General features: G+C 37.7%; 1 protein-coding gene across 4 annotated transcripts in view; it reads right to left on the bottom strand.

Moving 5' to 3' along the window:
• Positions 1 to 22,882, bottom strand: part of CTNND2 (catenin delta 2) — a 641,466-nt gene that overhangs the window by 19,080 nt on the left and 599,504 nt on the right. For 3 of the 4 annotated variants that reach the window (XM_064705500.1, XM_064705503.1, XM_064705502.1), the window contains 3 exons: positions 16,953 to 17,163; positions 13,580 to 13,664; positions 8,374 to 8,499 (listed from right to left, as the gene is read on the bottom strand). In XM_064705500.1, coding sequence (XP_064561570.1) covers positions 8,374 to 8,499; positions 13,580 to 13,664; positions 16,953 to 17,163 — 422 coding nt within the window. The remainder of the gene's footprint in view (positions 1 to 8,373; positions 8,500 to 13,579; positions 13,665 to 16,952; positions 17,164 to 22,882) is intronic. The other variant, XM_064705501.1, reaches the window with a different exon arrangement.

The raw sequence follows: 22,882 nt of genomic DNA, 5'->3' as shown, positions 1-22,882 counted from the left end.
GCTGAGGAAGAGATGGTTAGACAACTGTTCTCTAAAAACAGCCCCTGCCTTTGTACTTGAAGAGTATTTCCTTTGGAAGAGAGATTTCAACTAAATTCTTACAGCTACAAAAACTCTAGAAACACTCCTGGAAAAAAAAACCAACTAGTTTTATATAAACTATATAATTTCAACCCAATGGTTTTTAAAATTTTTAATTTGAATTTACAAATTAAAATTGAATTTACACTTTCAAATCCTATTAACAGTAAATGACTCCTCAAAGTATTGTTTTTTTCTGGATTTGCTTGTGTTGTTTCCAGAAAAGAATTCCTAGGCATTGATCTGGCTTTACTATGTATTATGAATAAACATTATTTTGCTGCCATAAGTTACTCTACAATTCTAATGAGTCTTACCATGTTTATTCCTAGGATTTTATCTTTTGCTTCTGAAGAGGTAAATCAAAATATGCTGCTCAAGACAAGAGTAGGGATTGAGTCTGGAAGATCCTGGTGTTCTCCCAGTTTACATGTCCATTTGGCTTAAATCCTTTATTCTGGAGCAATTTCAATGGCTTCAGAAGGGCTGCTGACTCCAAGTGTCATGCTCCTCTCCCAAAGAGTTATGAGCCAAGCACCCAAAATCAACAGACCCAAAGTGAAGACATGCATCACTGAAGCTCATTTTAATTTGAAGATTTTAGTATTTCTGCTTGTAGTCTCATTCCACAACTTATGGAAGCCAGAAGATTATTCTTAGAAGAGAAATTAATCAAGTTTCAGGGCTTTAAAAATATTACGTTAATTTGGATAGAAGTTGGTGGCAGGATGAGAAGTTAGACAAAGCGGTTAAGGAAAGCACAGCTTGCTTCCCATGCGGTTTCATGATGATGATGAAGCCACTTGCTTGCTGGCTAAAGGTCATGCTGGGAGTACCACTCCTGTGTGAGCCTCTGAGGAAGGCCACTCCCTCCTCCTCGGCACAGACCTAACTGGGGGGAGAGGATGGAGACTGTTGAGAATGCCATGGAAGCAGGGGCATCACTTGGGCCAAGGCAAGAGCAGCATTAGCAGCAGGGCCAGGCAGGGAAGGAGCAGGCCAGGCGGGTGGCAGAGCTCCACTGGAGCAGCCAGCTCTCCCAGGAACCCTCAGTCCCCTGTGCCAGGGCCACATGCTGGGGCTGCCACGTTGCTCCACAGCTGCTGCAGCTGTGTGACACAGGCAGTGCTTCTGTCTCCCATCTGGTGCAGAGGGCTTGACCTCAGTGCTTCATGTCCGCTCACTCTGAATTTCAGTGTACAAATGGCTTTTACTTACAAGTGACCCTTTCTGCAGCCCAGACACAGCACAAGTTCAAATTTAAGAAGCCGAAATACAAACAGATATTGAAATACGTATTTAGGGCAGCACGAGGCTTAAAGAAGGGCTCCTAGTCAGACAGTCATTAACTGCAGCAAAACTGTCTGGAACTGGCTGAGGATTATTAAGTTTTCTGTAGGCTCTTTGAAGTGACATTTTCAGAATCGGTGGTTAAACTAATTTTTTTTGAAATGAGATATACACCTCCCAGCCTCCACCTCGGCTTCTCTGAAAGCGACACCATTATTCTCCCACTGTCAGCATTCCACCTCAAAATAATCTATAATATTTTCTCTCCCTGTTTTTCTCTTCCATTGGAGTGCAAGGGGTACTATGTGCTTCTCATCCATTTTTTTTTCTTTCAAAATACTGCAGATGGCCTTGGTGACTTTTCTCTTTTTTCTAATGCAGTTTTTGATGTGCATTGTTATCATCTTCTAATCACAGATCTTGTACCTTAATTTTACACCTTATCCCTTGATTTTAGCTATGAAGAGACACACGATGAGGGAGAGATAAGTGCTAATTACTTGCCAAATCTATTCAAGTGAGAAACAGCAAGGAAACTATCCCCGGTGGTTTTATAAAGTGCAAGTCTTGGATGTTTTAGGCAATCAGTGAGGCATTGCTTTACCTATCCATAATTAATTATTGATTTCCTGTTGTGTGAATTGCAAAGATGACAAGACCTAATCTGATAAATAAAATAGCTGCAAGAAAAGAGAATTGTATGTGAGGCAAAGCATGAAGGACAAGACTTCAGATTTGGCAGAGTTCATTATTCATTTTGCTAAGGTTATATGCAGCCAAAGAAAACCCCTTTCAAAACACTGCAATAAAATGAAATAAATTCATTTCTCAAAGCATCACTTTGCCTCTTATATGGGAAAAAAAAATTGTTTCCATATATTTTAGAAGAAATGAAGGCAGTACTTGGCCTTTCAGCTAGAATTTCTGTTATTCTATTTTCTCCTGCACAATGTATAGAAGCTATAATTTAAATTGTTAGAATCACAAAAGAGCTATTCTTGCTTGTATCTTGTATGTACAAAAAATATGTACAATGATTTTTATTTGTATTGTAATTTTCATTCCAGTACTGCAATTCCATCTATCTTAACATGTATATGATCTAGAAATGTGAGCTGTGGCTCTTGGCCACAAAATTTCAGGAGAGAGACTAGTACTACTTTATGTTCATGGTCAGTTTCTTAAATCTACTGTCCTTCCAAAGGCTAGAAACCAATCAACCTCTTACTCTTACTTTTCATGCATTAAACCATAAAATCAACCAGATACAACTCTTCTATTATACCTATGAGTGTAAAACATGTAAAAAAAAAATCATTAGCAAAGTGAAATTTGCACCATTCTCCCTTATGGTAAAGAATATGGTATACTAATGATACTAACTGTGATCAAGAGCCATTAGAAGTTTGTGCTTCTCAAACAGCAGCAGTGCAGCTGAAAAGAGAGAATAATTTTGTTCAAATGTGGAGCTGTCTGACATAATAGGAATCAGTGCCCCTTCAGAAAACTCACTGGAGGAACTCATGCTGTCCTTGGTTTTAGGTGAGAAGTTTGTGCATAATACACTTGAATCAGAGTTAGAGATCCCAGTTATTGCTGTTAACCTGTGTGAGTTTAAGGATATTCTGCTTTGAACATGTAGCTCACCAGCACACATGGACATTAATAATGAGAAATGCACATTGTTTTTTACTGATACCCTTTTAACAGTTTCCAATTCACCAGTATTGTTAACTCAAAGAGAAACATTACTATTGCACCAAATATTACAACTCTCAATGTAGAGGATCCTCAACTTTCTCTAAAAGCACTCTGTTCAATTAGAAGTAATAAACCAATTCAGAAACTTCCAGTGAAACTTCTCATTTCTACTTTTTGCAGGAAGAAGTAGCTACAGCTTTTTCATCAAGACAAACTGTATCAGCAAGTAAGGAAGTAAAACACTCAGAACAAAGCACACATACTACAAAAGAGACTCCTTTCAAAATATAAAGTTTCTTTCTTTTTTCAAGTCTGAAATGGCAGACATATTTAGGGTATTTTTGAATTTCTTTAGCAGTTCTAGGAAGAGAAGAAGAAAGAAATGAGAAGGACTTCCTAGTACTTTTTCCCCCATCAATTATTAGATGATGTAGAACATCAAAGAGATGAAAGTAGGATGTTGATGCAGCAGCTTAATATTTCATTGACCTTTGACTGAATAAACATGTACCAGCCATACTGAACACACACTTTTGACCTCCTTGTAGTACCCAGAAGGACGAGGATGGTGATGGTGCCCAGTACGGCAACACAGCTCAGCGTCACAAAGACACCCAGTGTTATGCACTGACTATGCCAGCTCAGCTATTTACCTCTGAGACAGAAATATGCTGTGACTGACACAGGAATTAACTGATTTCCCTCCCCTCTGTGCTCCATGAGTGTGCTACCACTGCAAGTAAGAGTTCTAGTGGTCTGATCCATTTGCACCACTGTGAGCAGCCATCCAACACCACCCAACAACTCTGCTCAAGTCTGCTGAGACGAACAGAGTTCCTCACCCATACCCTTAACTGCACATCTACTCTGATTTGTGCCTGGACCTAGATATGCAAATATTAAGCATACAAGTTAATTAAATATGACATTTTGTTCACAATGGTAGAAATCATATTCCTTGAATGACTTTTGGAGAAAAATATTGACATCAATTAAAAAGAGTTTCTCTTTGCATATATCTTTAAAACACCTTTGAAAGTCTTTAGGAAGATGTCTGGATTTTTTTCAGTGCTGTACATATGAATCCAGCTAAGCATTGTTTGCCGTTAACTAATGTAATTTAGTTTTAAAACATTTAATACATTATTTAAATGGACTAAAAATGTTCCCAGTACCAAAAGATATGCAGTTTATCTTCTTAGGTCACTATATTCTATTCAAATATTAAAATCCAATTTTATTCTGAGGTACCATACTTTTGAAAAAACATCTGTAGATGTGACCTATGCATAATCTTCTGGATTCCGGATGCCTCCTCATAGCTCTACCCTAAGGATATTTCAGAAACTTCAGTTATACAACTCCCTTCAGAAAGAAGACTTTAGCTTAAAAATACTGACTCCTGGGCTGCATTTTAAATTTTCTTTTCTTCAGAAAAATTCAAAGGGTGGAGTACTTTGGGGACAGACTTTACACAAGTATGAGATTAAATTTCTCTCTTCTAAATCTGTACTTAGCAACCTTAGAGTGGGCTTGAGTTTTTAAGTGAACAATACCTCATCACTGCCTTATGAATCAGCCAGAGCTTACCATGAGACCCAGCATCAATGCTGAGGATGCTTCAGTGTCACATATATATGGTGCATCCTAGAGGATTGTATGGATAAGCTTTGATTCTTTAATCATTTGTTTAGCACCTCTTGACTCTAGTAGATTTTGAATGAGAATGGTGCCAGCTTCCATGCTCTCCTTAGTGATTATCTGGAAGAATTCCTGTGAAATTTGGTTGTTGAATTATTGCGTGCTACAATGCTCAATGCTAGAGGGAAGGACTATCATGCCCATAGCACCCTCAGGGGAAAAGCAACAGTCAACTGCAGCTGTAGATACTTTCTAAGCACACAATTAGAACCATTAAGGTTTATTTCTTTACACATTCCCAAGGTCACTTTGTTTGGACATAGAATCACAGAATCTCCTGAATTAGAAGGGACCTGTCAGAATCATCAAGTCCAACTCTTGCTCCTGCACAAGACACCCCAAAGGTCAACACCATGTTCCTGAGAGCATTGTCCAAACCCTTCTTGAACTCTGCAGGCTGGTGCTGTGACCACCTCCCTGGGGAGCCTGTTCCAGTGCTCAGCCACGCTCTGGGTGAAGAACCTTTAAACAATATCCAACCTGTGGGAATTGTGGGCACCATACTTAAAGGCAGTGTCCTCTAAATCTACCCTGTGGTTGTGTTCAAGTTTTACATCCACACAGCCCATTTGTGCATACATGTACATGTATGTGCAGAGAGGTATTTACCACCAAACACACAGATACGTTGTCCAACAGACACACAAGTATTTGCAAAAAAAAAAAAAAAATCAATTAGTTTTGCTCCAATTCTGCTCAGTTGTCATACCTGATTTTTTAAAAATATCTCATTTATTATTGAAATAGTACAAGTAAGGGCAGGCCTGTTTTCATGAAAAATGATGGCTGGTATTGAATTTTCAGTTCAGCCCAGACTATTTTAGATTGCTGCTAATATTTTCAATATCATCATAGACATGGAAAATGTTTTAGAGAGAAACATGTAAATGCTGAAACATAACCAAAGGAATGGTAGGTGATACTTCATAGTAAAAACATCTTTGTTGAGGGCATCCTAAAAATTTGACTATGTAAAATGAAAAATTATTAAAATAAATTATGATTATTAATATGCAGTAAATTATGGAATCCATAAGGATAAATCATTTGAGAACATCTCCTTCCAACAACTGATGTTGAAACAAATAATTTGATACTTCTCCATGTGTTGCCATTGTGATATAGGTAAGAACATGAACAGTTTGCATTGCAAAATGTTTTTTATCCTCTCTAGGCCATGCAAAGTATATTTTTATAATAGTAATTCCTTGCTATCTTTCTAGTACTGTTTGAAATAGTTAATAATCTCAAAATTAGAAGCACTACAAAAAAAAATTGAGATGATGAAAAGGCAAGGAAATCAGAACATATTCACTCGATGCCACTAGTGAAATGATAATTATGAGCATTAAAAGGAAATCAAAACAACATTTAGTTTGACTTAGCATTTTCTAATGTTTTTGCCTTTTTAAAATTGTTCTTAAAAAAGTAGCCAAAAGATTTTGAATGGTAGCACAGATAGGTGAAAACAATACATGTTTTGACAAATGATGAAATTTTTCTTTCTCTATTTTTAAAAATTCAGGAGTGGTTTTTACATCACTTTTTTCCTGTGTGAATACTCCTGACTACTTCTACATAAGCCAAAGAGTTTGCCTCTATATGTCAGTTCAATTTATTTGCACAATTTCCCCTTTACGATTCATGATTTTTCTCATGATATGTAAATTCCTATTGTGAAGACAAATAGGGTGCTATTCAAGCAGGCAATTGGCAATCAAAAAGTCAGAAATGCTAAAATTTTCTTGCCAAAGGTTTGAATGATTCTTAAAAAAACAATCCCTGGGAAGGTTTATGCAATCAAAAGAGGAAGTAATTTAAATGGTGAGTTTATATGGTGATGCTGCCTAGGGAAAATTATGTTGAAAAAGTAACATCAAGGTAAAAATGAAATTCTAGACTCTCATATCATTGCTCACTGAAGAGGTTCTCGTGTCTCTAAGAAATAATGTGAAAAGATTATCATATTATACTTTGCTCTGCAGCAACTACCTGTTAGTTTGCTGCAGAATACAAAATATGCCTTTGCTTTAATGATGAAATTCTTCATCTATTTGCGTGCATTGGGATAGGCAATCCTATCTGACATGAACATTGGAAAGTAATATTCAACATAAAATGTAGAATTAAGAATGCACACACACAAATCACTAATGCTAACATTTTCTCTAGTAATGAATCCAGTGACAATTTCAGGATTCAGTAATTTGCAATACTGCCAGTTGATAAAAAGCCACATTTAAAATGCTCAACTAAAGGCAAATCACATGTTCCTTAAGAAAGAAAAAACCAAAAGTATAAATTTGTAGACTATAACTCTTTTGCTATATTGGTTATAGAATCTCTTTCTACTACAATTAATCAGCTGATAATTTAAAAAGGCCTGAGAGTATTTTACTTTGGCAAAAAATTTTCACATTTCCTTTATTTAAAGTGAAATTAGGACTTTGCCTAGTTCCTAATTAACAAAAGAAAGTACTGTAATATATCAGATGATCAAATGCTGGGTGTTTTAACTATATTCCTGTTAGTTAAAGATGAAAAGGATTTACCCTAACCTTGAAAGATATTTATGTCTGGAATATTTAAATGAGGTCTTCTCTGATGTCTTCTCTTTTCCAGGCAAACTCAGTACAAAAAACCAAAAAGATGAAAGAAATAGCATAGTTACTATGTTCTGTGGGGCCAGGAAAAACACATAAATTCCAACTTCCTTTAAATATTTTAGCAGAGATAATATACAGACATATATGTATGACTGTCTATATATGTCTATATATGTGTGTATATATATATATGAAAATAAATAAATAAATAAATGTATATGTATATATATACATACATGCATAATGCACAGACATAAATACAATCATTCATGGACTTACTAGGATGTTGTGCAAATGCAGAAGGTGATTTGGTTTTGCCATAATGCCACAAAGTAGTATTTTATTATGGAAGAAAAAAATTTAAAAAAAAGGCCAGTCCAGCTAATTCTCATCTATAATTCTGTCTGAAGGAAACATACATTATCACTCTTAATAAAGATTGTAAAATTAGCATTTTAAGAATCTCATTGACTCTTGGACACACTGATTTTTCTATAGATGTGCCATTTTACCAGTTTACCTGGGATCCCCTTATTGAAACGTTCAGCCATTGCTTTTTTTGTTAAGAGATGTTGTTGTGGCAGAAAACAAAGCAATGTGCTTGATAAATTTAAAATGCTGTTGCAACACAGTGCTTATCAGCCTCCTTTCTCAGTGAAAGGTTGAGACAATCAGGAAAGAGATCAGAGAAATGCTAGGAGGATTGTCAGGAAGTGTATTTAATGCACTTGTCCCTCTCATTGCTGCGTGCTGTCCTCAGAGAGAGCAGAGCTCTGCACACCGTCCTTGCAGGTACTCTGCTAAGTGAAGTGAGGCACTTTCCATCTAGAACCCACAGGGTTCAGTGAATTACACTGTGCAACTTAAGAACATATTCTCCAGTCAGGCTTTGTTACTTTTGATTCAAAGGTCTCCTGAAGAACTGCTTTGGGTACAAATCTCAGTATGCATGAAACACAACAATTCAAGATTGGTCAGCTGACAGCCAGAATACCTGGGTTGGGGAATAGATTCTGGTTTCTTGGCTCTGGGAGAGAGTATGCTGAGCGTGCCATGACCCAGAGTCGTGGGTTGGTGAAAATCCTCTGTCATCAGTCACACTGAAGCTTGGGGACGCCCACTGCCATAAATCAATCAATCAGTCAATCATTTATTAATCAGGTACTTGCATTTTCATAGTTAATATAAAAATGGGCTCTAGACAATGCCTTCTCTATAATGATACTTTAGTTCATATTACAGAGGGGGGTTTATCTTAAATTAATTCATCCTTTCTCTAAGAGGGTGACATATTAATCTGAAAAAGCTTTTGCCAATTGTACAGAAATAAATTAAGCCCCGCTGAAAGATCAGCACTGCAAAGTACATATGCTCATGAATAATCTGAACACATGAATAGTTCCTTCAAGTCAAGCCACTATTTTTGAGGAATTATTATGCTCTGGATTTAGAATTTAGATCTTTAATGTAAGGTTTAAGTTCTGCACAGACCTTTTCACTAGATAAATTTAACCTAAACCAGCTTCCTTTTGGGGGATGTCTGACTGATGATAATAACCTTACCAGAAGAAAATCCAAATGATGTGTCCCAGGTTTACATGATTGGACGTTGTAATTAACATTTTTAAAAGGTGAGTAGGTATATTTTATTTAAGAAAAGACTTTAGATTCTAAAAGTCCTTGAGACTAAGATTTTGAATTTTAATGCTGCCAATTTTCATGGAGCATTTATTCATAAAGGACTTCCCATAAAAGCCATCTTCTTCTTATTCTGAAAGTCACATGAAAAGCAAGTATTTTTCTATATCCACATGGCCTTAACTGCTAAGAAGACTTCAGGCAATTGTATGTATTTTTTCTAACCAATGACAGACAAGGCCATCTTCAGAGTGACTCCATTAAATGCCTATCACAAAAGTATCCCTGCTGTAAATGGCACAGTACAAACTGAAGCATGACTGCCCTGAACAGCATCCCTGGTTTTCAACATTGGGTGCCATTTTTATTCAGATGGCAGGTGAATGGGACAATAATTTCTAATATTCCGTGCAGAACAGAAACCTACCACAATAAATGGGAAAGAAAAATATTTTCTACAAATTCATCATGACCTCTACTTATACACTGGAAGACAGAATAAGTGTAAACATAATGATAGAATGTAAACATATTTTGTTGGAGCCTGAGTGGTTAGGCAAAGCAAACCAATTAACAGAAAACATATTCTTCCTGACAGTTCCTGCAGCTCTTTAATACTACACACATTTAATGCTAATTGAAGCTTGTTTTTAGCTAATAAATTTTCTTTCATGTTAAGCTCATTCAGCACAACCCTTTTGCTCAAATTTCCTCATGTAATTTAACAAGCTATCTGTATTTAACAGTAGTTGGTTATTTTCTTGAATACTGACATAGAAAAGAATTTACCAGCTAATGGAAATTTGCTCTCTTATAGACACACCTGTATTTTCTCAGCTGTCCCCAAACATTCAACCAGTGAACACCCTAGAGACTGGAGCAGGGACAGTGATACTGAGTCAAAAATAGGTGCCTTTAAAGAAGCTATGTAGCAGCTCTTAAGAGGCTAAGCATAAATAGGACAGGATCTCTCTTTCTGGATGCTGTAAGCAGCACTTATTTCTGCTGCTAACTCTATAATACAGGTTACCAAGACACTTGAAGAGGAGGGGCGTACCAGGAGTCTGAATCATAGGAACAAGCTGTGGGATACCTTCTGTACCTTGTTTATCCGATGTGTTGAGGCACTGATCCACCCATGGGGCTTTGGGCCATGGGACCATAAAGGATGTGTGAAAATCAGATTTTAAATAATTTGGATCAAACTCATGAAAACAAAGATAAATGATCATTTATGAATATATGTCTTGTTTGTAGAAAACAAAGTTTGAAAATGATGATATTGTCTTTGGGAGACCATATTTCCTATACCAATGAAAAATGTCATCATCTTTCTAGAAATTAATCACACTAAATAATCTAATCACTGTCTATATGTGACTAAACCTGAACATTGTTTTCCTCTTGGTGGACTTTTTCAGACTAGATTTCTGTACCAGCTATTGCTTGTAAATTAAGCAGTATTTCCGATGAGCTCTTGCATGATGAAGGACCTGCAACTTTTGGGGTGGCTGGCAACTCCTTCATTTCAAGACTAAATTAATTGCTTCCTCTTTGTCTGTTAAGCCTCCTTTTTTTTTTTTTTCTCTATAGTTTTAGGACCAAGAATATTTATGCATTTTTTCAATTTTTCCTTGCTGTACTGTGTTAGGATAGTGCCAACTTAACCACGTCAGGGAGCAAAGTTGATTTTTTTTTCCTCAAAGCACAAGCCTACAGAGGACTTTCTAGGACTACTGCCTCACTCATAGATCTGAAGGTTGTTTACTTTCTATGTCTTTTCCATGCCAGTCCAGCCTAAAGAGTCTGTGTGTCCCAGTAAAGCCACAACACAGCTTCCATGACCTGGAAATCACCGGACACTGGACAGAACCTGCAAGTGCAGGGTACAGGTTGTGGCACAGCTTTGCAAACACAGTACATAAGATATTGTGGACCTCAAGAGCATCCACACCAATCCCCAACTGTGGATTTTTGTCAGTGCAGTTTATCTTCTGCTGGCTGTAGGATGTTCCTCGCAATGTTGAGCAAAATTAGAAAAATGAAAGAGATTTTCATGTTTTGGTGATCCAGTCATACTTGGACTAAATATACTGACTGCTACTGTATCAGCAGTAAACACGTACTGCCTTCTTTGCCCATTAATACAAATAATAATACTTCTATTCATTTTACAACTTCTTACTTTATTGAACATGTGAACATGTAGCTCTAAAATATACCACAATTCAAACTATTTGGTTATATTGTTTCTCAAACAGAAGATAAGTGTTGCTGCTTTCACTTAACTATAATGGGATGCTTGCAATTTCCTTGTATTACAATACAAAGTTGTGTCACTGTTGGCCAATTCTTTGAAAGCAATTGTATAGATACTTTGGTATATGGGAGCAAATTGCTGATGGTTATGCAATGGGATTTACCTGCACTTTAAAAAAAGGCTGTGCAAGTGCAAGATACTGCAAGTGCTGATCTCATTACACTCTGTGTTCATTCATTTTTACTGCTACATATACATTTTAATGGGACAAAACAAAGATTGCAATAATCCAGTATCTTTATATTACATAAGTAGTGGACTATTAGTCGAATGCAAACTTCTCTAATTTTCCTATCATTAAACCATTGCCACTGCCTTCAAAACAATGGTTAAACTCAGACCGACAGCCTGAGTCAGCCTATTACATGCAAGTTTAATAAATATTATGATTTTATGAAAATTATTGTATGTATTTCAACAAAAAGGAGTATTTGAAATTAACTTTCTGAACGTTTTTATTAAAAGAAACCATATTTATACAAGGCTTAACAGCACATATAATAGCATGTAATTAATATACAAATATGTAGCAGAGACTGATCTTCATTTCAAGATTTTGTGTAGGAGTTAAGTAATATAGATACTAATACAATTCTCTTCCTGATAGTATAGATGACCTGTCTGCCATGAGTGTTGGGAAGCTACCTCTAAAGCTAGCCTGTCCTATTTTCCATATCACAAGTATGCATTTGCGGCCATGAAAAATGCTGTTGTAAGCATGTAAGGTACTTAGCACCTGAGCATGCTTAGCATGTAAGTCCATCACCAGCAGTCACACCAGCAGCCAGCAGTGTCCCTTAGGTAGCAGTAAACTCAGCAGCAACACAGCACAAACATTATTACCTCCTGCATAGAGCAACCCCAGAAACTGCTTTTCCATCACGGCACATATATACAGACAGAAGGTTGGATATGAGCCAGATATTGTAAGAACCTCTAAGTGATTATGGCGCAGAACAGCTCAGCCTCTACAGTGCAGCCACCCACAAGCACAGAAGTCAGGCTATGCACACTTGCAGTGTGTTACTGCCTTGGATCAAGAAAAGCCTGCTCATGTTCATTCCCACCTCTTAATGGGACAGTTGAGGACCAGCTTGTGACTTGGAACATCTTCACATATGGTATCCCTAGGGCTGCCAAGGATGACTGAAAATACTGGAAGTGAACAATGGGAGAGACTCAACAATCATCTTCCTCACTCCTCAGACTTGACACAAGCAGGGCTGAGGCATGCAAAAGAACAGCATTTCACACAGAAGGTCAGCTTCTGCCAGCTTGAGATCTGCTGCATACATTTCATGTAACTAAGCTATTTTCTTGCGCAGAATACGTACAACACAGGCCACAGACTGTGAATCTTCCCTACTTCACAATCCTTATGACTCAGCCTTAACTAGGGCCTGAACTGAAGATGCCACATGAAGTCTTAGCTTTCTCTGATGGGATTCCAAATACAAGTATCACTTACATAAGATGTGGCATTCCAAGCAAGAAGACACAGAAGAACTAAATCTGCAGGCTGATACTCACACGGAACATAATTCAGTTTGGAAATATTCAGCAAGAATTACTGTAAATGTTTCCATTTACTAAGTAGACACTTACATTAAAAAAGCTATAAGGAATGTTGTTTCCCAGGGTTATATTACTCTACTGCAATTCATTTCCAAGAGGTTAGCAGGCCTGTGGGAATGGCACGGTACTATGGACTTAACAGGCTGAAAACCAAGTATATGATGCCACTGTCTGCTGGCTGATTAGAAACAAAGCTACAGGTTTCTGCCCAGCTCCATATGGAGCTGGTCCCTAAGCACCTCTCCTTCAGATACTCTTGTTTACAATCTCATGAGGAAATCTGGGAGCTGAAGGGCTGGAAATCTGCTAATCTCCTCAGAAACACGAGGAGGCGTAAGAAAGACTGTTCTAGTAGGAGACCTTACATATGTTTGTTCAATGAACAGAGGATTTCACTCTCTAGGGCTGTCAGATCCAGCACCTTTTGTATGAATTTATTTCAAAATCAAATTCACATCCACTTTTTACCACCACACACATTTTCAAAGGGCATTTTAATGTTAAAAGTAGAAGTTAAGGGAAAAAAAAGAACGCCAAGTATCTGAAACTTTAAACTCCAAGTGAATTTCCAGTCATGTAAACAAATATTTCGGTCTAAAGTCTCTCAGCCCCCAAATTTGGATAACAGTATGAAAGATGATAAATCTAGAAAAAACCCAAGCCTTACCTTCTTGTAGAGACTTCTCAGGTCTCTGTACTGCCACATACTATTGAGGACCTGAGATGCTGCTTTCACCACTTTAGGCGAATGCCTGTTACACACGTACATTTAAAAAGGGAGAGAGAGAGAAAAAAAGAGTGAGAAAGAGACTGTTAAATAAAGGACACCATTCATTCCAGTTTTCAGATGCATTGCTACAGATTTAAACTTTTCCATTTCTCACAAATGAAGCGTGTTTCAAGTATACTGTAAGATCTTTGCCTGGCATTGTGGAGACCAAGGTGTTTTTAGGCAAGGGCAAGATATCTTATCTCTATAGTATTAATCAATCAGTGAGGGGGGAAAAACTTTTGCATCTCAGTACACAGGGATTTCTGCTAAGAGCATAGTAAGAGGAACAGGAGGTAACAATTGGCAAAATTGATGAGGACCCAACTGGCATTATGTATATCTAAGATATTCTACAACTTTTGGCATAAAGGACAACGAGACAGCAGAATTTCTTTCTTTGAAAGCTGCTGAACTCTAGCTCAGGACAGTCTGCTCAACTCATTTAGCTCCTCTCACCAGTGGCCAAAAGAAACTCCAGATGGGTGATAAGCACTGGTTTTGAAATGCAGAGCCAAGATGCAGAAATACAACTGATTACAAAAAGTTATGATAAATTTCATTAGGAATCCAAATGTGGACTAGGATTTTGCTCACACCATTATCTTTTAATGACAGGAATACAAGGTGGTGTTGAAAACCATGTAACTTCACATGGTATTTCTCTTCAGAGAAGTTTTGAAAGATGATCTAAAATATTGTTACAATCATCTAGTGTCATATAATCCTGGTGGAATAGGTAATTAAAAAATCTAAAAAAAGCCCCCAAAACCAAAAAGGGGTCAAATAGAAAAGGACCAGGAAGATAACCCAGCCCATTAAGGAAGCATACACTGTGCAGGATCAAAAATACATATAAAACAGCAGATTGCTAGAAAACCTTGCAAAGGCCAAAGCCCAGAGTGAGGATTGATGGAGTCTGGGGGAGTGATTGAGGTGATTTATGTTTTACTCAGAAAAGGTTTGAAACACCAAAGAGAAAACAGAAGACCAGCAACTGCTGGTTTGGGCAGAGGCCAGGCTTTGGTTCATTCTGTGACTTCTGAGAAGAATCACTGGTAGGCTGACGTGCAAGCTGGTAAAGCGCTGTTATGACACAACTAATTCATTAATACAACAATTCCCTAGTAATTTATTTGGTGGTTTTTTCCCACTTCTATTCCATTTCTCACCCAGAGTAGAGCAGTAGGTGGGTAATTGGTGAGTAAACGGGGTTTGGATAAGCCCTTTCAAGCATAATTGTTTTTATTATACTTCCAGCTGTATTGGCTAGTGGGGTGCTGATAAGCATGGAGTAACCAAGAAATTAACTGTGCCAACCACTCCATGAGTACTGAGGAGAGACAGGAGCTACGTGAAGCTGATATGGGCTTGGACAACATAAATAACCTTATGAACACCAGTTCTCTCCTGTGTTCATACAGAGGGACTGTTGAAGCCCTGGGCATATTCCAAATGCTATCAGGGACAGCTTCACACTACTGGCACTGATCCATACCAGGATGCATGGCCAGTTCAGTATCCTGCACATTCAGAAGCAGTTGCTTCATACTGGACAAAATTACTTCATACAGAAGTGATTTACTGTATTAAAGTGAGCATGTCAGATTTTTCTATCAGTCCAACAACTGGCAATTTCGGTTTTCAAACAATGAATTACCTGTAAGAAACCAAACCAAACCAAACCAAACCAACAGCACACAGTACTGACAGTTCTGAAAGCTGAAAAATGGAACTTTTACTTAAGATGGGCATTTGCAGCACTGTGTGTTGACAGGTTTTCTTGTTCTAGAACTGTGTAACCTGTAAAAATAATAATACAGGACTGCAAGTCAAAGTACTTGAGGGGAGGGATACGTATCATGTCTTGGAAAGGCATTTGGGAATTACTCTGCTCTAGGTTAATTAGAAATAGATGTCTTTCACAGTTATGAGATGTATTCAGACAAGGAATTATGCCCTTCTATCCTCCTAAAACTGCCCATGATACTTCAAAAATTCCAGACTCAACAGGTATTAGCATTCTTTACCAGATAATGAACAGGTAGACAGATGCATTATTCGGAGGAAATACACATTCAATTTAAGAGAAATGGATATGAACCTGCTTGCAATGTCAGTACATTTGATCTAGAAAATAGAAATAAAAAATTTAGGTAGATTCAGTAATAACAAACTGCAAATATAAATAAATTGGCAGAACATGGGGAGGTCCCACAGCTGGAATCACATACTTGGTCACACTACTTTTTACCCCTTACAATTTGAATGCAAGAATGTTTCAATAATGAATTTGGTATGAAAGGAAAAGGGTGACAATAGAGGAAAAGAAATGTGATTAAATTATATTGGCAATGCTCTGATCACAGAGGCGAGCATAAGTTCTCATACCAAATGTAGGGTGCATAAATCTTTCCTTCATGTTGTGGCCTGGCTTTGTGGGGCTCTTTAAGAGCTCTGATGCTGCAGTAGGCTGTGTGATGACAGCTCCATGTAGGTGGACTGATGGGTTTTGTACACTACAGTGAAGGCTTTTTGCTTTCAAACTGCCATAGTCCCATTGCACTATACTTCATCAGCTTGACAAATATGAGAACCAGGCTATCTGTTTTAGGCAAAAGAAGGATAAAGAGTGAACTCTTCATGAAGAGAGTGTGTACATAGCCAAACAGACAAGATGAAACTGTAGCTGTTCTGAAAATGTCACAGTTGTGTGCAAGACATTTTTTTGCCTTGCAAAGCAGCCTAAAGGCTCTCTCAGAAGCAACCAGTCAGAAAATCCAAGGATCTACTACCAAGCTGTGGCATGGAAAAGGGTGCTGTGAAGAGGGACAGTGACTTTACATTCTTCACTCCTAGATCAAGAGAAGCAGTACCAGAACTGTGGTGAGGTCCTTCCTTTCAAAGGACCCCTCCACCTGCATGTCACGCCTTGTGCAGGGTGCAATCCAACCACGCTGATCCCTAATGTTTATTTGGATCTTCTGCGATTTCTTAGAGGTAGGGGTTACTGTAGATAATTACTTTTCCTTAAAATGCACATGGACTGCCCTCCCTGCACTGAGGATGGCACATCAAAAATAAACCAAAGCAGAGGGAGAATTTTGGTATTGGCATTGTCTGTTTCTTGTCACCCTTTGCACTAGGCCACATGGTATCTGTTGAAACTAAAGGATTCAACTTGCAATTGCACAGAGAAAGCAAACACTTTCAGGACTAGTAATAACTGCTGGAGAGGTTAAAAAGGTGCAAGGTTATTTGCAAAACATACTTGTCTCCTTTACTCTTAGATATGCCAACCAGTTTCTCAATGCCGCCTGCGTCCCGTAAGGCCTTGGCATTCTCCATGTTTTTAGTGATGACTTCGTGCAGAGTGCAGCAAATGGCAGTCACGGTGTCATCAGACATGGCCTTGCTCGCTGAGCTGTTGCTGTTGTTAGCGCCTGGCAGTCGGTGGACCAGATCCCTCATGGCATACTTGCCTTTGTTGGAAGAAAACGAAGGGACAATTGAGAAGATACAGCAATAAAGGGTGAGGGAGCAGTACAGGGAAAACACGCAAGACTAACAGCACCATTTGCATCATTGCAGGTAATTTAATTGGATACTGATGTTAATTTGGAGCAAGTGATATTTACATGACTGCATGTTCAAGCATTTCACACATTACAGACTCTGTTAATACTTCCATATTGCATCAGAGGCTTCGGATATGGCCACATCACAGCCGTAAGAGAACAGAACTGTGACGGTAAGACCAAGTATATGCACAAAGATAATCTGAATACCACAATTCACAGAACTTGGCAAGTCCTCACCAAACATCTCACAGCTGGTTACCACAAAGTGAATGTGCATCAACTGTTAAAACCACAGCAGTGAATGCAAACCCAGTCATGTTGTTATTTGTGAAAAGGTCTTCTCTGAAGACTTCTCCCCTAATTCTAATCTACATGCAACAATTTAAATGGGTTTAGTGGTGTTTCTTAGACTGTATTGCTCAAGAGGATGCCATCTTTTTCACACATCCTTAGTTGTATGCACGGTACTGGCCAAAAAAGGAGTCTTTCTAACATTTATTCCAATCTGGCATTTTGCAAGGATTTCCTGAATAAAACACTAACCTCCACAACTTAAAATCTCCTCAAATGAAAAGAATTTTTGAATGGTCACATCAAACATTTAAATAAAAAGAAATTCTGTATATTATGTTTGGGCTTGATGATCTTTTCAACCTAAGTGATTCTAAGATTATTATAATTTTTTTCATGCTTAAATAAACAGATTTCTTTTTCAAAATTGCACCTAAAAGTCATGCAGTGCTTGTGAAAATAACAAAAAATCAGCTTCTGAGAATTTATCTATCTATCTATCTATCTGGCAGGATTAGCAGCACAGATACACCAGAAGCCTCACATCAGTTCTAGGAGATTGCTATTATGGTGACTGCTCAATCCTTCAATGTGATAAAGAGAAGATCAGAGAAGGTGAAGGCCTGATGAAATTATTACTGAGGTCAGTGAAACAACTCTGAATCACCTCCAGTGCAGATGTGCTAAGAATTTGCATACAGCAATCACCATGAGTGTATCATGCAGGATGAAAAGGACAGGAAAATTGGGAAATGTAAACATAATTAGTAATCTAATCTACATTACATTTTGTGAATGATCAGGTATGATTATTGTATATAATATGGTAATTTAATCAGATTTTTTTGATAACTTAAAAATGTTTACACTTAGTGTTTATGCATACTTATTAAAAATCTTATTTCTGAATTCATAAATTCAGTTCTTTGTATCCATATTTGAAAGCAGAGGCAAGAGGAAAATCACATCTTTTAACTATCAGACATTGAATAATTTTTATTTCTCACAGTTTTGCCTGATATGGTGGAACTACAATCAGTCATTTGAACAGAATATTCATAATACACATAAAAAAAATCTCTGTACTGAATGGTTAAAGATTATCAAACAGGTTTTTGTGGTAATGCGAAGTGTCAGAAAACACTCAGTCTATATTATGTAAAAACATTCCTGATTATAAAAAGCATTAGACTGTGTACAAAATGTGTACAGTAGGATTTGAATCTTTCCAGTGTGCTGCAATACAAATACAAATCCTGTCCTCAAACATTTTTATTTCTTTGAACTTAATATTTAATTTACTTGCACTGTAATGATTTTAAGCAATATTATTAATATCGGATGTAGAACAGTTGTTAGCACTTCTTTCTCTTTCAGAAATGATTTGTTTGAGCAAACTGAAAATCTTCCTTTTCCCCACACATTTATGAAACAAACTGCAGGAAAGTCTGAAATGCTATTTTCACCTGCATCTGTCAGTTCTGTGGAACATGAACACATTAATAGCTGTATTATCACTTACAGCGAGTACTTCAGTTTGCAACACATATCAAATTAAGCTGGTGTTTCAAAAAATAAACTATCATTTGATGTAGCTTTTTCTCCTCTAGTGCAGTGTCTGCCGCTGGTTGGGAGTAAGTACAAGTAGATAAATCAGATCAGTGAGACTTTTCTGCTTTACTCTGCGCACACACCCAGACTAGACCAATATTCCTTTTTCTTTCTGGACCTCACTTAAATTGCAAGAGAGCATCTCAGCACCTCAGAGCTCTAGTGGAATCAGTTCATGATGATAATTTCATTAGCAGCCGAAGATTACATCCCAGAACAGTGGATGTAAGGAAATCTGGATGGCTGCCCCAAGCAGATTTCTTTCCTGGAACTGGTCTAGCATTCCAGGCAGTAGTATTCACATCAGTACACATGCCTAGACATGCAAGACGGTTCTTAAAACAAATAAAGGCTTTGGAGCTATCAGAGAAAGCTCAGTTGGAAAAATTTAACAGACACAATCAAGCAGGTTATAAGCATTCTGGAAATGCCAATGCTCAGCAGTTCTAACATTTCAGCTGTGCACACCCTTCAGTAAGGCATGAGAAGAATAAGTCAGTATTAAATACTTCAAAACAATAAAACAGGCTTTTTATACATAATGTGTAACAGTGGGATAGTACAGCATTCCTTATTCTGAGCAGTTGTAGTAATTCTAGCCCAATAATACCACTCAATTCTTAATCAGAAGCATATTTAAAGTAAAATATATTCTGAGTGGGTTTGGTAGGGTTTTTAAATTGCTTTCCCATTCTTTCTCCCCCAAGAATTGCATCAAATTTAGCCTTTGGATAGCAAGTACCAGAAGACTCACATTTTGTAGATCTAAAATCTAGTGACTGTATTTCATCTGTGGCAGCTGTGCAAGCTGGTGCCCAGTTTGGAGACCTCCCTACCAGAAGCTGTAATGCCAAAGCCAGTCCCCCTGCCAGGAGCTGCCTGTTGGGGATGCACGCCTCCCTCCTCTCCCTGCCCTGTCCCCAGGAGGCAGCAAAAGGCAGAACTGCTGCTTCCAACAAAGCTGCTCCCCCATGTGGGTACCGCAATCCAGCAGGCATCATGGTCAAGGACACCAAAATGTCCTTCCAGAGGTTCACCAAACACAGGTGGCACACCAGCTGGAAGAAGGAGGGAGTGGCTGAGCTACAGAGTTGATCCAAGTCACTGTTTACGTTGGTCTTAGAACCTATTAAGGAGTGTAACTGTTAGCCCATTTTCTGTGGTTTAAGTACTTCAAACACTGTGTTAGCTATGTGAAAATGTACTGAAAAAGCAGGGAATTTGCTTTAATACAGAATTAAAATGGTATTTGAAAGTCAAGTATATATAAAATAATTCTTTATATTGCAAGAAGTTTTTCTAAAACTATTCATATAGTTAATAAATCACTGTAGGACATGCACAGAAAAAAACCCCGTTAGTTATTGGTTAATTTCTCTTATCTTAGTTATTCTCTACTTCTTTACTGCAGACATGAAGAAGAGTCATGCTTTCTACCACCAGCTATAGAAAAAACCTTGCTCTACAGTGGTGTGAATGTGAAGTCCTCCTACAGGTATTGTTGCACCAGCCCAACACAACTGCGATCCCTGACTTCCGCACTGGTGTGTGTTACATTCTGCAGAGCATCTGCACTTAGAATTTTGTTTCCCTGTGTTAAGAGCCTCTTCTGGAAGCAGACTGAAATGTGTAATGGAAACCAGTGTTGGAATGCCAGCAAAATGTTATCTAGCACCACTATTATCTAGCACCACTAGTAGGAGAGCAGAGCAATTCAGCTTGCAATACAAGAAGCCTCCCTGAATGGAAGAAGTGAGAACTGATGGGGATGCTGGGAAGAAATGTGAGGATTATATTGAAATTAAATAGCCTTGTTAATTTTCATTAGGGTCCATGCAGAACTACTTTAATCTACAAACAAATTGATTTTTTAAATTTATTTTTTGTATTTGAACAACATTACACACTGTAAGACCCAAAACTGATTTGAAGCTTTTAAAGAGGATTTACATAATATGATTAAACATAGCCAACAGCTCAACAAGGAAAAAAGAAAACGTATTTATTTGTCCAATTTTACTCTTAAAGGAAGGAAGAAAGACATAAAATAGACATAATAGGAAAGGGGTTATCTTGTGGGTGCTTGGAAGAGCATTTTTCTGATACTATACATTTAAAAGTTATTTTTCTAAGATAAGACATCCATCATTTTCATATTAAGAAGGTGATTCATCTAGCGCCATCCACTAAGTCTTTGACTGTAAGAGGATAGAATCTGCTTATTATTTCAACAATGAAGATTTTATGTCTTTTCCTTTGCATGATAAAAGCCTCAGCACCTTAATACCTGCCTCCATTACTTAATTCAGGAAAATTTTCACATCAGAGGATCAAAAAACTGTCCTAGGAATGATTCTGCCTTCAGAGCCAAACAAAACAGCACAGCAAACTATTCTTCTGGTAGATTAAACCAGAGCAAAATCTTCACAGATAAGGTTCTACTTCTGGAAACACTTTCCTACTATTGCCTTGAGACAAATTCGCTGCTGCTGTAACATTGTTGAAACCACTTCCATTTTCACTCATTTCTGAATAATGTCTTTGACACATTGGCAAATGTATTTAATAGTTGTGACATGGTTGCTAGTATGAGAGTACAAGATTAGGAAAATTGACCTATTAAAGAAACAAGACACCCCAAACAGATATTAATTGCAACACAGACCCCTGTCCTAGAGATAGATCTTTTTCAATAAAAGTAATTGTTCACTATTCCTCTCCTCCAAAGATATCCATTAATTAATATAATGTAGCTAGCTAATATAAAAATGGCAAAATGACACCATACTTTGTTGTAAAGGCACAGATATCCTATCCCAGAAGTACTGGTGCCTGTATGTCACAATATATCTGAATTTTCTTCTCTTCATGATAACATATGCACTCAGACTTACGTGGTTTTGGGCACTTTCACCACCCCTGTGTTTTTAATACTACTCAGCTTCAGTGTTTCACAAACTTATGGAAGGAATATGACTGGGAGAGCTTTTATTATTACTTTCAATCATTACTTAAGAAATATGCCAAAAGTGTCAACTTAATTTTTATGGAACCGATTTTGGTCTTAAGTCAGTGTATTATTCAACTGGTAGTCTAATAAATGAGAGTGCATTTGTCACATGTCAGCAGTGGCAAAAACACAGCTATATTTGATGATTCATTCCTGCACAATGCTTTCCCAGTCAGATACTGCTGTTCTAAATGTAATATATTACCACTACTGGCACCTGTGGAGCACCTGGAACTCCCTCAGAGTCCAGCTGTCAGTGTTCCAGAGGAGGCCTGTGTGTACTCTGAACACTGGAAATTTTCTAGTACATACTGAAGTGCAAGAGCCCATAAAAGAAAGAATGATTATGCTTATTGCAATATGTAGCAGACTCTGGTCTTGGACAATACAAGTTAAGTTATAGTGTAGGCATCAGAGCAGCAGTCAACCTCATGACATTCTGGAGGGTAAAGGTGTGTTAGTTTGCACAAGGAGATTTTCTATCACCAGTGAAAGACTCAAGGGAGTAAACTTCCCTGAATTTTAAAGACAAAATAGGCTAAGAGATAAGAAATGCTGTCATACTGGGTCTTAGAGCCAAACACATGCTTTTTGGGGGGGCAGAGATGGAAGCAAGCCCAAAAAGATGAAGCAGGGTAATGCCAGAGCTGCTGAGCCAGGAGTAAAGGCAGCAGATGGAAGGAGACATAAACCTGTATCTTTGAAAGC

Source organism: Zonotrichia leucophrys, chromosome 2, assembly GCF_028769735.1.
Source record: "Zonotrichia leucophrys gambelii isolate GWCS_2022_RI chromosome 2, RI_Zleu_2.0, whole genome shotgun sequence".
NCBI lineage: Eukaryota > Metazoa > Chordata > Aves > Passeriformes > Passerellidae > Zonotrichia > Zonotrichia leucophrys.
The sequence above is the reverse complement of the archived record's forward strand: the minus strand, read 5'-3'. Positions and strand labels throughout refer to the sequence as shown.